General features: G+C 40.0%; 1 protein-coding gene across 1 annotated transcript in view; it reads right to left on the bottom strand.

The window, feature by feature from the left end:
* ksr2 (kinase suppressor of ras 2) overlaps positions 1–15,473 on the bottom strand; it is a 365,555-nt gene that overhangs the window by 58,163 nt on the left and 291,919 nt on the right. Inside the window, exons 14-15 of the mRNA XM_059986939.1 lie at positions 11,323–11,366; positions 3,935–4,308 (exon numbers count right to left, since the gene is read on the bottom strand). Coding sequence (XP_059842922.1) covers positions 3,935–4,308; positions 11,323–11,366 — 418 coding nt within the window. The remainder of the gene's footprint in view (positions 1–3,934; positions 4,309–11,322; positions 11,367–15,473) is intronic.

The following is a 15,473-nucleotide window of genomic DNA, read 5'->3' as shown; positions in this document are numbered from 1 at the left end:
AGAATGAATAGCTTCTAACTGATCTGGAAATGACCACTGCCACAAATCAACATGTGTAAAGCAGCTTTTATGTGTAACTTGCACTTTAAGATTTACGTGCATTGGATCTGTTTATGCTTGAAAATCGACTATCTGGAAAAGTGCAAATGACCATTTTGGGGCCACTTGACAACACTTTGGATAGCTAACCAGTCATTTCACAGTGGGAAGCAACTGCCTCAGTCCCAACTCATTGATGCTGCTCTCAAGCCCTGAATCACATTTGTAACTGAGTTACAGCCTGCTGATGGAGGATCTGATCTCTCCATCGCCCTCAGCCCAAACTACATCTAATAACCACTGCCTCCTCTATCGTCCCACTTTGATTAGAAACCACTCTCAAGCCTCATCTTCACTGTTAGACCTCCACTCTAACATTATTACTTGTGGATCCCACCACTCACCTTCCTAATCTTGCATGCAGAGTTCTTTGACCAGTCATTTATCTTACTTGTCTTCTCAACCTGAGACAAAGTCATTTCAGCCACTGGCTTTCTCACTAGCCACACATATCTGCCTTGACCATACATTTGCAACAAAAGAAAAGTGCAACATTTCAGGGAAAGGTTGAGGATGTAACAGAAATTGAGGTTTGCAATAGATAGACCTCGATTAAAGCAATTATCGGTCTGCTGTATTGAAACAGTTATAGCTATCAAAACCATGACTTCAGAAAAATGAGATATTATTCTCGAATGAGTATCCTCACTAAGCTTGGCTTAAGCTTTGTTGCTTGCAATACTGTGCAAAGTCTTAGGCACAATATATAAAACGAGGGTGCCTAAGACCTTTGCACAGTATTATAGTAACTCAATTCATTGCACTGTACTGCTGCCACACAAAAACAGCAAACAAATATGACATATTTGAATGAAGATAAACCGGTTCCTGATATGGTCTCCTTTGTGCATGGAGAGTGGGAAGGGGGACAGGGAGAGGGGAATCATGGTTGAGAAAAGGGGAAGGGAGAGGAGAGGGAGCGGGAAGCACCAGAGAAACATTCTGTAATGATCAATAAAGTATTGTTTGGAAAAAAATGATCTTGCCTGCTGACTCAGTGCTAAGTGTTTCTGCACCCGGGTCACCTTTCGCCCACCCCTGGCACTCCTTCTCTGCCACCTGTCCCACACTGTTCCCACAGCAGTCCACTGTCACCACTCCCAATATCATACGCTCCCACCAGATCTACAAACTCGCTCTCCACTCCACATTAAGAAATCTAGTATTGTGAAAAGCTATATATATGTGTGCCGAAGACTGTTGCACAGTACTGCATAAGATATTTATGAGCATCCACCATATCCAGCTTCATGGCCAGTGACACACTAATCATTCTTGTCTGCTGCCCATGTCTATCTAATTTCCATTTTGGCATAATTCATAGTGCCATAAGCAAATCAGCAGCTAGCAATAAACAAAAGTAATAGTTGGCATGATATAAGGTGCCAGAAAATCCACAGCCTGTTGCTGCCCTCATTGTGATGGATGAATTGATCGATTTGAAATTCACAACTACGGGCACCAAATTGAGCCGAACATTAAAGAAACTTCGTAAATATTTGCTTTCATGCAAATACCTGCTTCTCAGATGAAGAAGGGAATCTGAGTTTAACTACTTCCACAAACAGTAGAAATATTCTACACTTAGTTTTAACATTATCTGGCTTGAGGGTACTGGTGTTATGAGCAGTGTCAGAATCGTTGGAGGTTACAACTGGACATTGATAGGATGCAGATCTGGGCTATGAAGTGGCAGATGGAGTTTAATCCGGAAAAGTGTGAGTTGATACATATAAGGTCGAACTTGAAGGCAGAGTACAAGTTCATGGCAGGATTCTTAACAGTATGGAGGAACTGCTCGGGAAACATGTCCACAGGTCCCTTAAAGCTACCGCACATGTTGAGAGGGTGGTTTAGAAGGCGTATAGCATGTTGGCGTTCAATAGTCAGGGGACTGAGTTCAAGATCTATGGGGTAACATTGCAGCTCTATAAAACTCTGGTTAGACCACACTTGGAGTATTGTGGTCAGTTCTGGTTACCTCATCATAGGAAGAACGTGGAAGCTTTAGAGAATGTGCTGTGCAGAGGAAATTTACCAGGATGCTGCATGGATTAGAGAGTATGTCTTGTGAGGAAAGGTTGAACAAGCTAGGGCTTTTCTCCTTGGACCAAAGGAAGGTGAGAGGTGACTTGATAGGTGTGTATATGATGATAGAGTGGATAGCCAGTGCCATTTATCAATTAGCAATGGCTAACATAAGCAAGCATAATTTTAATGTGATTGGAGGAAAGCACAGGGAGGATGTCAGAGGTAGTTTTTTTAATGCAAAGAGTGGTGGGTACGTGGAACACACTGCCAGGAGTGGTGATAGCAGCAGATACATTTGGAATATTTAATAGACTCTGAGTTAGGCACACGGATGGAAACAAAATGGAAGTTTATGTGGAAAGGAAGAGTTGTTGGAGTAGGTTTAAATATAGGCTGAAGGGCCTGTACTGTGCTCTACTGTTTTATGTTGCAATTAAATGCTACTGAGAAACCCAAGTGGATCACTAAGCTTCAGATTTTACTTCATTTGACAGCGTGATTGCTACAAAGTTGCTTGTAACACATTTCCTACCTTTGCATCAACTCCTTACAGGTGTGATTATTAACTACATGAAACTTTGAATACTCAGCAGGTATCATATATACAACCAATAATACCAATGATAACATTTGTTTCAGAATAATATTAGCATTTTTCTGATCACTGGAAACAACAACTTTTTTTTGGTTAGTACTGCATGTAATAATATCACTGGACAACAAAGATTTTGGTTTCTGAATACTTTTGGGTTTTCCTTGGGGAGTTTGGGCTACTGATCATGAAAATCACCATGAAATTTCCCTAGCACACATCATTTTTTAAAGTTACCTATATTTGTTATGTCAATACATATTTTAAGTCAGTATAACTGATGCCAAGATTAAGAAAGGTATTTTTGTTAGTCCACAAATCAAACAGGTAATCTCAAGAACTTCTAGTGGGACCAGAGAAAATTTCATGGAATGTATTCAAGGATGTTGCTTTCTTGGCAACTACAGAGTACTCAACTATGTGCAGCTGGTTGACAACATGTTTTAAACATACAAAACCATGAAGTGCAACGTGTCGCTAAAGATTCATTTTCTGCATTCCCATTTAGACTTCTTCCCTGCAAATCTTGGTGCTGTTAGTGATGAGCGTGGTGAAAAGTTTCACCAGGACATTGTGGTCATGGAGAAATGGTATTAGAGTAACTGGGATCCATCAATGCTGGTTGATTATTGTTGAACGATTGCAAAGTGTCAGCACTGTTATGCAATTAAACATATTATATTCAATGAAAGTTAATGTCTCGTTGCTCCAGTTTTCTACATGAAACACGTAGTCTGAAATAATATTTGGGTCCCATAAACAAAGAAAAATTTCTGGTGAAACAAAACCTTTGAAAAAAATAGTGTCCAGTATATTTAATCAACCTAGTTACGTAACACATGGATCCACTTTTAATTGGCATTATAATTGAATGGGAAGAATAAAAAAGGGCACATTTTTTACAGGTTATTCTGCAGTGTCAAGCTTAACATTAAGAGTCACATATGGCCTGGAAAAATACGAGATAAACATCTCTGTGTCAACTCATAAATGGTGATTCACATCACATAGCAACCCATTCAATTTTTATTAGACTTTATGTTGCATGTGAAAAGGTTGAAAGTGTTATTCTCTCTAAAATGAAAAAGTTGAGTGTGTTATACTCCTAAAATGAATTGCAGAAATTTATAATCTTACTTGTTATAGCTATTCAATATTTGTTCTAGCTTTTAAATTAACTCACAAAGTAAACGATATTAAACTGCCATTTACCTGGTGATAATAGCCAAGTGAGGAGGACTCATACAGGCTCCCATAAAAAGTACCACATTCTCATGCCTGGTTTGTCTGTATGCCATCACTTCCCTTTTGAAGAGCTTCAGGTGGTCCTCGTTGTCCCTTTCAATATCAATCAAGCGGATCGCGACCTCTCCATGCCAACGACCATGATAGACTTTCCCAAACCGTCCTTTACCAATGAGTTCTCCAATTTCTAGTTGCTCAAATGGAATATCCCATTCCTGGAGGAATATACTGGTCTGACTTGCTTTCCGTGGAAAATTCCGTGCAGACAATAATGATAGATTCATTTCCTCAAAATCATCTTCTGAGCCATCTGACTTATTAGCATCATTTACATCTTCATTCTAAGTAGACAAAATAATTTTCGGTTAACCGATCAACTTGCAAGGCATACTTAAGTTCTAAGGAAAATATGTAAAATAACAGCAAAAATGTTTGTGAATATCTAGCACTACACTATATTTCTTTGTTTAGAATTAACATTGAAATCAAGAACCTCCCAAGTGTATTTTTAACAGTATTCAAAATGATCTACATATTGACAGCAGGTTTGCCCAACTCAAATTAAAATAAGTGTTTCCCTCTTAATATCCTCCATACTCATTCCTCTTGAATGGTGCAAGAATTCAATAAGATAAGTAACTACTCCTGTTCCTATCTCCTAACACCCTATATTTTCCTGATTCTTGGACAGATCTGGACTCGACTCACCAGAAAAGGTCATTTTTCTGACTGCAAGAAGAAAAAGCGTGCAAAGACATGCCACAGAAAAAACGATTCTTCCATGATCTCTCTAATTGTTGCAAGGACTAGTCAAGAGAAATGAGTCATGTTCTTGGTCTGTCATGCTCTGATCCACAGGAAGACAAGAATAGGAATAGGCCACTTAACTCCTGGAGCTTGCTCTGCTGACCAACTAAATCCTGGACAACTCCACATTTTTCATCCCACATAGCTTCAGTTACCAAATATCCATCTAACTCAGATTTAAAATTATCAGTTGGCTGAGCACCAGTTGTCATTTATTGGAGAACTTCAAACTTCATGCATCCTTCCATGTGATCTAACTTTTCTCATGAAATATTTAGCTCTAATTAGAGTAATAGAGTTACACAGCATGAAAACAGACCTTTGGTCCAACATGTTCATGCCAAACCAAGTATCTTCCTGAACTAATCCCATTTAGACTATGCTTCAAATATCCAGACAAACAAAGCAATAACAAATCACTTAGCACATAATTTGTTGTGTTAAAATCTTGCTTAACAGATATTATGTTAGCACACGAGCATTCTAAGTCTAAAATTATGCAATGTTTGCTTTTTCCATTAAACCCAATAAAACATAGAACTGTATAACAAGGAGATGCCGGAATCTGCTTGAAAGATGGGTAGCTTGGGCCCATTGCAAGGTCTGCAAATATGGCAACACTCAAACGATAGCATACTTCCTATGATCTGCATTGTTCTTTCAATATTAATCAAATGAATTACTAACTTCAGGGGTTACAGTGGCCCAACTCTTTGACATAAGAAACAAAGATAAAACCAGGTTGAAAAGTAGCGCAGGTATCACTGCTGGTGCTTGGGAACTTGCTGTAGTAAGGTGAAATGCTGCTGGCTTGGAACTTTACTGAGAAGCGCTATGGAAACATTGAGCTAATTGAAACCTTCCTCAATGCTGGCAGAGTCTGCAGATAAACAAAACTGATGATCAAGTGATATCTTAAAATACAAAGGTAAAGCTTGGGTATGCATTAACAGCTCTAAATATGTACCGCATATTTCACTCATTTAGATTTCTCTGATGCAGATCGTTTAATTCTCAGTAAGCAACAGCTGTAAACACAGATGCCAAGCCTTAGTGAATAGTAAGTATCAGATATAAAATCTGGAATTATCGGTTTCAGTAATAACTTTCAATTGCAGTCAGAAGGCTTAAAGTTTTGATTTTTTTTTCTTGATAACAGTAGAATTTAGAATTCTTAGGAGTTATTATGTTACTAGTCCTACTGGGTGCTGTATTTGTAAAACTTTCTTAAATCTTATAGTGGCACAGAAGGAGACCACTTGGCCTATTTGATTACACTGGCTGTCAGATAAAATTCATTTAGTCCCATTCCCCTTTCTCTTTACTTCTCTGTACTCTTGCAACTTATTCTCTTACATCTGTCAATGCCTTTTAATTAGATTTCCAACTTTCTTACAGCAAGAGGTTATAATATTGGAAGGAAACCCATGTGATTACTTGACACACAAGCAAACTCTACATTATTAGCACCTGATAGTAGGATTGAAGCTGGATCCCTGTAACTGTGAGCGTGCTGGAACTAGAAAGGCTAGAAATTCTTCAATGCCTAGAAAGTTGTGTCAAATTAACAGAGGTGCTATTGCTATTAGCATACTTGTCTCAATAAGCTTTGCAAGTAATGGTGTCTCTATCCTTCAGTGCATCAGACGCATGAGTCAAGACCTCGTGTGTAACAGTTGGGGCCGTATACATTTATCGCACAGCAATAAGCATACAATGTACAATAGGCACAATTCAAATGCCATCTAAAAATCTGCAGATGATACAAATATTATTTGTAGAATTTCAGATGGAGACAAGGAAGCGTACAGAATCAGAAGCAGATTTAGTATCATCGACATATGTTGTGAAACTTGTTAACTTTGTTGCAGCAGTACAATGCAATACATGATCAATATAGAATAAAACTGAATTACAGTAAATATATATATGTATATTAAGTAGTTAAATTAAGGTACATAGTGCAAAAACAGAAATTTTTAAAAAGTAGTAAGGTAGTGCTCAAGAGTTTGAAGTCCATTTGGGAATTGGATGGCAGAGGAGAAGAAGCTGTTCTTCAGTCACTGAGTGTGTGCCTTCAGGCTTATGTATCTCCTTTCTGATGGTAACAGTGAGAAAAGGGCATGCCTTGCGTGATAGTGGTCCTTAATAAGGGACATCACCTTTCTGAGACACAGCTCCTTGAAATTGTCTTTTATACTGCGGAGACTAATACCCATGATGGAGCTGACTAATTTTATAACTCTGTGCAGCTTAAGTCAATCCTGTGCAGTAGCAGTCCCACTCCCCCTTCCCCCCCCCCATACCAGAGGTGATGCACCCAGTCAGAATGCTCTCCACAGTACATCTTACAGAAGTTTTTGAATGTTTTCAGTGACAAACCAAATCTACTCAAACTCCCGATGAAACATAACTGCTGTCTTGCCTTCTTTATGCCACCAATATGTCAGGACCTATCATATATGTTGGGATCTATCTTTGGAATGAGATAGGTCAGCTGGTTGAATGGTGTTGCAAAAACAACCTTGCACTCAATGTCAGTAAGACCAAAGAACTGATTGTGGACTTCAGGAAGCGGAATTCAAGAGAACACACACCAGTTCTCATCGAGGGATCAGCTGTGGGAAGGGTGAGCAGTTTCAAGTTTCTGGGTGTCAACCTCTCTGAAGATTTACTCTGGGCCCAACATATTGACACAATTACAAAGAAGGCACAACAGCGCCTCTGCTTCAATAGGAGTCTGAGGAAACTTGTTATGTCACCAAAGACCCTTGCAAATTTCTATGGATGTAACTGGTTGCATCACCATCTGGTATGAAGGGGCCACTGCACAGGAACAGAACAAGCTGCAGAAAGTTCCATTTCTACTTTTTTTTTTCTTTTTCTTTTTTTTTCTTTTTCAATCTTTTTATTGATTTTCATATATACACAAAAAAACATAACATAATAATGAGTAAATTATGAATACAATAGACTTGAAATCACGTTGATAATAAGATAACAATATCCTATTAAACATCAACAGAAGAAAATACCTTAATCAATCAAGGAAAGTTCCATTTCTATGATGGGCTCTATCCTCTCCAGCATCAAGGATAGCTTCAAAAGAAGATGCCTCAAAAAAGGTGGCATGCATCAGAAAGGACCCCCATCACCCAGCACATGCCCTCTTCTCATTGCTGACATTGAGGAGGTACAAGTACAAGAAAATCTGCAAGTACTGGAAATCCAAAGCAACACACACAAAAGGCTGGAGGAACTCAGCAGGTCAGGCAGCATCTATGGAAAAGAGCAAACAGTCGAGCTTTTGGGCTGAGACCCTTCAGCAGGACTGCCTGAACACACACACTCAATGTTTTAAGAACAGCTTCTTCCCCTCCACCATCAGATCTCTGAATGGACAATGAACCCATGTACACCACCTCACTATTTTTTTTTAATTTTTGCTCTTTATTTGACTACTTATTTTATTTATTATATATATATATTTTAGCATATAGTTTTTTTATTATTATGTATCACATTGTACTGCTACCACAAACAACAAATTTCACAACATATGCCGGTGATATTAAACCTGATTCTGATTTTGTCTTTCCTCCATATACTTGTGATTGTAGACCAAGCAGGGCAAAACAGTTAGATTGTGAGAGCAGGTCAAGGGAAGTCTGAGCACAGGAGGGAACAGTTGGTGATGGAACATACTGACTGGCTGTATCACCACCTGGTACAGAAACTGCACCAACCTAGATCATTGGCTGCTGCAGAGAGTGTTACCAACAGGCCAGCACATCTGTGGATGTGAACTTCCCTCCTTTTGAGGACATTTATAGCAGCAGCTGCAGAAAGAAGGGCTGGAAGATCATCGGAGACACCAGTCACCCCAATCAGAAACTGCTTCAGCTGCTTCCGTCTGGCAAACGGTACCGCAGCATTAAAGCCAGCTTTCTTCTCCAACCCATTAGGCTTTTAAATTCACATGTCTGTACATCACAACGGAGTCATAATGCAAAGATTTTTACTCCCTCATGTTGTGGGACGGATGTAAGTTTGCAGCACTGTGTGCATATCTGGACACTACACAAGGGAAAATTAGGAGGTTTGGGGAGTAGCTGGGAAAAAACTGGGTGAGGAGGAGTTGGGGTGCATTCTCCTAGGACCAGAGGAGATCTGACATTAGTACTTAATATCATGAAAGGAATGGACAAAGTATAGGAAGAAAAGATAAGAGAGAAATTGTTCCCTATGGTGGAGTGGTCAAGAACTATGTGCCACGGAATGAAGGTGATAAGCAAAAGTACATGAAGTACTTTTTTTTTTACAGAGGGTATGGTCAGAGTCTGGATTTCGCTGCCAGGAGTAGGAGTGGATGCAGATTCAATTGTAGCATTAAAGGGCAACTGCAAAACATTGGAAAGGAAATAATTTGCAAATGGCATGGTAACAAGATTGCTTTTACAAAGAGCTAGAACAGATTCAATGAACAAATGGCCTCCTTCTTTGCAAAGATCACCCTGTGATCATGGTGATAATGGTGCTGTGCTTTTTTAAGCACATGGAAGTAGACTTGCTTAATTAATGTGGTGGACTCTTTCTTTTGATATCTCGTTTAAATAGCTATTGCCAGTAAAATTAGTTCTTATTTTAACAAGGCCAAACGATATGCCAGTAAAATAAAGAGCTGGTCAATTTTTCTGGAACATTGATTGTATGCTGCACAAAGGCAGGGAATTAATGCTTGTGATCATCTAATTTACTGCAGACTAAATTATTTCCATGCATGAGTACACAGTTCACAATATAACTCATAGCTAATTTGCATACACAAAGGAAGGCACGATTTGTTAAAAATACTGCAGATTAATTCATGGGTGTCCTCTGGTTGGAGCAAAAAAAAAACTGCAGATGCTGGTGGGCTAAAGAAAGTGAAGGAAAATGCTCTAAGTGCTCAAATGGTCAGTCAGCATCAGTGGGGAAGAAAAAAGACACCCCTCAGTGGGATGCTGAGTGATAAGGGGAAATCCAAGTCTGAAGAAATATTTTGCAAACTAGGTCTTGTTTAGATACAACAATACAGGCTGGGGAAAAAAAGCAGCAGATTTTCTTTAAACTGCTGCTAGTTGTGACAAAGTATACAAATGACTCCTGCATTATGGGAGGGCTTGCATTCCCAGATAATGGTCCTTATCATGACTTTCTGTAATGTGAACCTGAGGTGCTTTTTTCACGTAAGTGCTATAAGAAAAAAAATTATTCTAAATATCGAGTTTTATGGAAATTGTTTGTAAATTCTGTAAGGAATGAATTTCCTTTACCCGAATGACTGCAACGTGGGTGTCGCCTGCATTGAAGAAGTTTGCAGTTAGAAACTGAGAAGCTATAAAAGAGGAACAATAGCTAGAAGTCTATTTGTAAGACATTCAAAGGAGGCTTTTTTTTATCTAAACGAGTACTGTGAGGCATTTTTATATAAACAAGTGTTAATTAAATGTTGAGGTAAAAACTGTCAATATTCAAGTTACTTGGACAGATGGGTAAAGGAAGAGTGAATGGAAAATTTGGGTTTGAGTCAATATGCAGCAAGAAATTTGCCTGGAATAAATTCTTCCTGCAATTAATTGTGAAGTGAGACAGGAAATGATGCACTTCTTTCATGATACCAGTTCATTTCGCTCTTCTTTCTGAATGTGTTGACTAATGCTGAAGAATGCTTCTAAAGTAATGGCAGCTCTCCAGTATCTCATTCAGAAAACTTTCAGTTTGACTTTACTGACCTACAACTGGGAGTGGCCTACGCTCTGCGGGTCTTTAACCCGCCATTGTATTCTTCTGAGGTGATAATGCAAATCAAGTGGTTAGTCTATCATCAGTTTTGCCAAATTTAACGTAAGAGAATATAAGGTGCTTTGGTGGGTTGACAACATAGGGTGCTCAGGAGGGTTAGCATCAATGGGCAAAATATGCTGCCTGTTTTATACTACAACCCATGATGAATATTTTCCTCAGTGAAACTAATACATTCATAGCTTTAACTTGGATGCATACTTCGGCACATCTAGACAGTCAAAAACATTATGTATCAGCACCAAGATCAACTAATACGTTTATTCAGTGCAGATCAAAGGTTAAGTAAGGCCTTCCACGCTATTCGTGAGTCAGCTTTCTCTCTTGATTATTTATTAATGAAATTACTGAGGAACCAGGTCAGCATAGCATGTATTCATTTTATATAACAGAGGAAGGTATAATTATAGAAAAGCAAATCCTAATCTTCTCATTATTATTGTTCATTGATGAGCCTTGATTTTCCAAATCCTTAGCACCACTGTTAGAATAAGTAAGTTAAAGCTGGAGTTATAACAACGCTGATGAGAAAATCAAGGTTTATCTTCCCAAATTTAATAATTTATTAACATAAACAGTATTTGAAAATTATATATCTCAATAAATTGATAACTTTTCCTCAATCCTATTGCTGCTTACCTTTCATAGATTAAGGTATCAGCTGCAATAACTTAGTTAAACTTACTTAATCACTTTTAACTTACCTCTGATGAGGGCTCATTTACTTCCACTCGAAGTGCTGGATTTCCTCCACTGGTGAAAAAACATAGACAATTATGCTTAAACACTGCCTAACTGCTAGAATAGAGGGTATGCAAACAAGAATAACGTAGAGAGATTTTGCTGTGGCAAGATTTATAAATTAGCAGTGTTGGAATATCTTTAAAAGACAGGAATGGAGCATAATTTCCAGTAATTAACTTTAATGAATGAAAAATATCAGGAATGTTATAAGGGAGGCAAAGTTTCCAATGTACACTCAGTACATAAATTTAGGTCAGGAGTGCTAACTGATGTCTGAGGTTCCTGTCATAGTTAATTCTATTTTTATACAGCATATTGACTTTAATGTGATGTCTCCAGATAAATTAAACTCCTCTGTTAGGCTATGTTGTTCCGAACTCTGTTGTTTTAAAGCAGGAACTGCTGATGACTGGTGACTCCCAGAAACTGAGAAGGTTGGAGGTGACGGCTGACCCATTCCTCTACAAAATTAATCTGAACAATAGTTGCAATTCTGCTACAGAAATTTAATGTTTTAAAATTGAGATACAACATAGAATGGGCCCCTTGGGCTCTTCAAGCCACAGTGCCCAGCAATCCCCCAACTTAACCCTAGCCTAGTAATTTACAATGACCGATTAGCCTACCAACCGGTTGGTCTTTGAACTGTGGGAGGAAACCAGAGCATCCGGAGGAAACACATGTGGTCACTGGTAGAACAGGCAGAACAGACAACAATAGGAATTGAACCCAGGTCACTTGTTGTGCTAACCACTACACTACCGACCATCCTATTTAATATATATTCAATTAACATGATATCGAGGACAATAAATAAAAACGATTGGGCAGTTCATTATATGAGACAAGAATTATTTGTAAAGTAGGAAATAACTGCATTGCTATTATATATAAAAAATAAAACTCTGTAATAAAATGGGTATCATTCAGATATATCCTTCCAATCATACTGATAAAGGCACTAAGGGGAAGTGACAGATTGTGAAAGCTTTACTTACTGGGGAAAAATTGAGCGTCCAATAAATATTTAATCAAATGGTAAAAATAGCTCTTAGTTGTTGTGAATACAACTCCAGATATTCTTCATTGTGTGCTGTTTTGTCTATGGTACTTAGCACTGCAGTTTGCTGGCTGCTATTAGATTACCAATATAAATACTGGCAGCATGATTAACTTTCTTATAGCTAATGGCAGCAGGCATAGGCTGAGCAGATCACTGGCTTCACAGACATGCAGAAATGTAATGGTGGTGAAAATCAACATACTGACTCAGCTGGCTTCTCTGTTTGATCTCTTAAAACTAGAAGAGGGGTTAAAGTAAATGGGCTAGAAGTTCTAATGTGGAGCTCAATTTTTTTTACAGAATTATCGTCTGTGGTCCTCCTTTGCAAAAAGGAATCTGGGTGTACAGTAGCAACTATCCACTGTTATCCACACACATCCAGCAGACACTTTTGGAACATTATAGCACAAACTTTGACAGGCTTTCATCAGGGAGTACTGCCCCACTTCTGTGCAAGTTAAAGACACTGTCCACGTCAGAGGGTTGTCAAGAAGATTGTAGAAACATAGAAAACCTACAGAATAATACAGGCCCTTCAGCCCACAATGTTGTGCTGAACATGTACTTACTTTAGAAATTACTTCGGGTTACCCACAGCCCCTCTTAATTTTTCTAAGCTCCAAGTACATATTCAGGAGTCTCTTAAAAGACCCTATCATATCCGCCTCCACTACCGCCACCTGCAGCCCTTTCCATGCACTCACCACTCTCTGTGTAAAAAACTTATCCCCGACATCTCTTCTGTACCTACACCCCAGCACCTTAAAACTGTGCTCTCTCATATTAGCCATTTCAGCCCTGGGAAAAAGCCTCTGATTATCCACACAATCAATGCCTCTCAGCATCTTGTACACCTCTATCAGGACAACTCTCATCCTCCGATGCTCCAAGGAGAAAAGGCAGAGTTCACTCAAACTATTCTCATAAGGCATGCTCCCCAATCCAGGCAACATCCTTATAAATCTCCTCTGCACCCTTTCTATAGTTCCCACATGCTTCCTGTAGTGAGGTGACCAGAACTGAGCACAGTACTCCAAGTGGGGCCTGACCAGGGTCCTATATAGCTGCAGCAATACCTCTTGGGTCTTGAACTCAATCCCATGGTTGATGAAGGCCAATGCTCCGTATGCCTTCTTAACCACAGAGTCAACCTGCGCAGCAGCTTTGAGTGTCCTATGGACTTGGACCCCAAGATCCCTCTGATCCTCCACACTGCCAAGAGTCTTACCATTAACACTATATTCTGCCATCATACTTGACTTACCAAAATGAACCACCTCACACTTACCTGTCACTTCTCGGCCTAGCTTTGCATCCTATTGATATTCCACTGTAACCTCTGACATCCCTCCACACTATCCACAACACTCCCCAACCTTTGTGTCATCAGCAAATTTACTAACCCATCCCTCCACTTCCTCATCCAGGTCATTTATAAAAATCCCAAAGAGAAGGGGTCCCAGAACAGATCCCTGAGGCTCACCACTGGTGACCAACCTCCATGCAGAATATGACCACTTGCTGCCTTCTGTGAGCAAGCCAATTCTGGATCCAGAAAGCAAGGTCCACTTGGATCCCATGCTGAAATCCATGTACACTACATCTACTGCTCTACCTTCATCAATGTGTTTACTCAAAACTTCAATCAGGCTCGTAAGGCACGACCTGCCTTTGGCAAAGCCATGCCAACTATTCCGAATCATATTATGCATCTCCAAATGTTCATAAATCCTGCCTCTCAGGATCTTTTCCATCAAATTACCAACCACTGAAGTAAGACTCACTGGTCTATAATTTCCTGGGCTATCTCTACTCCCTTTCTGGAATAAGGGAACAACATCTGCAACCCTCCAATCCTCTGGAGCCTCCCCCATCCCTGTTAATGATGCAAAGATCATCGCCAGAGGCCCAGCAATCTCCTCCCTCACCTCCCACAGTGGCCTGGGGTACATCTTATCTGGTCCTGGAGACTTACACCACTTGATGTTTTCTAAAGGCTCCAGCACATTCTCTTTCTTAATGTCTATATGCTCAAGCTTTTCAATCCAGTGTAAGTCATCCCTACAATCACCAAGATCCTTTTCCTTAGTGAATACTGAAGCAAAGTACTCATTAAGTATCTCTGCTATCTCCTCCAGTTCCATACACACTTTCCGCTGTCTACCTGCTGAACCGTGTCTACGCCCACCTGGACAAGCCGGTGAGCTCTGTGAGGGTCATGTTTTTTGACTTCTCCAGTGCGTTCAACACCATCCGCCCTGCTCTGCTGGGTGAGAAGCTGACGGTGATGCAGCTGGATGCTTCCCTGGTGTCATGGATTACTGATTACCTGACTGGCAGACCACAGCACGTGCGCTTGCAACACTGTGTGTCAGATAGAGTGGTCAGCAGCACTGGGGCTCCACTGGGAACTGTCCTGTCTCCCTTTCTCTTCACCATCTACACCTCGGACTTCAACTACAACACAGAGTCTTGCCATCTACAGAAGTTTTCTGATGACTCTGCCATAGTTGGATGCATCAGCAAGGGAGATGAGGCTCAAGGCTACGGTGGGAAACTTTGTCACATGGTGCGAGCAGAATCATCTGCAGCTTACTGTGAAAAAGACTAAGGAGCTGGTGGTGGACCTGAGGAGGGCTAAGGCACCGGTGACCCCTGTTTCCATCCAAGGGGTCAGTGTGGACATGGTGGAGGATTACAAATACCTGGGGATACGAATTGACAATAAACTGGACTGGTCAAAGAACACTGAGGCTGTCTACAAGAAGGGTCAGAGCCGTCTCTATTTCCTGAGGAGACTGAGGTCCTTTAACATCTGCTGGATGATGCTGAGGATGTTCTATGAGTCTGTGGTTGCCAGTGCTATCATGTTTGCTGTTGTGTGCTGGGGCAGCAGGCTGAGGGTAGCAGACACCAACAGAATCAACAAACTCATTCGTAAGGCCAGTGATGTTGTGGGGGTGGAACTGGATTCTCTGATGGTGGTGTCTGAAAAGAGGATGCTGTCCAAGTTGCATGCCATCTTGGTCAATGACTCCCATCCACTCC

Source organism: Hypanus sabinus, chromosome 13 (genome assembly GCF_030144855.1).
Source record: "Hypanus sabinus isolate sHypSab1 chromosome 13, sHypSab1.hap1, whole genome shotgun sequence".
Taxonomy (NCBI): Eukaryota; Metazoa; Chordata; class Chondrichthyes; order Myliobatiformes; family Dasyatidae; genus Hypanus; species Hypanus sabinus.
This window is presented reverse-complemented; position numbering and strand designations above follow the sequence as displayed.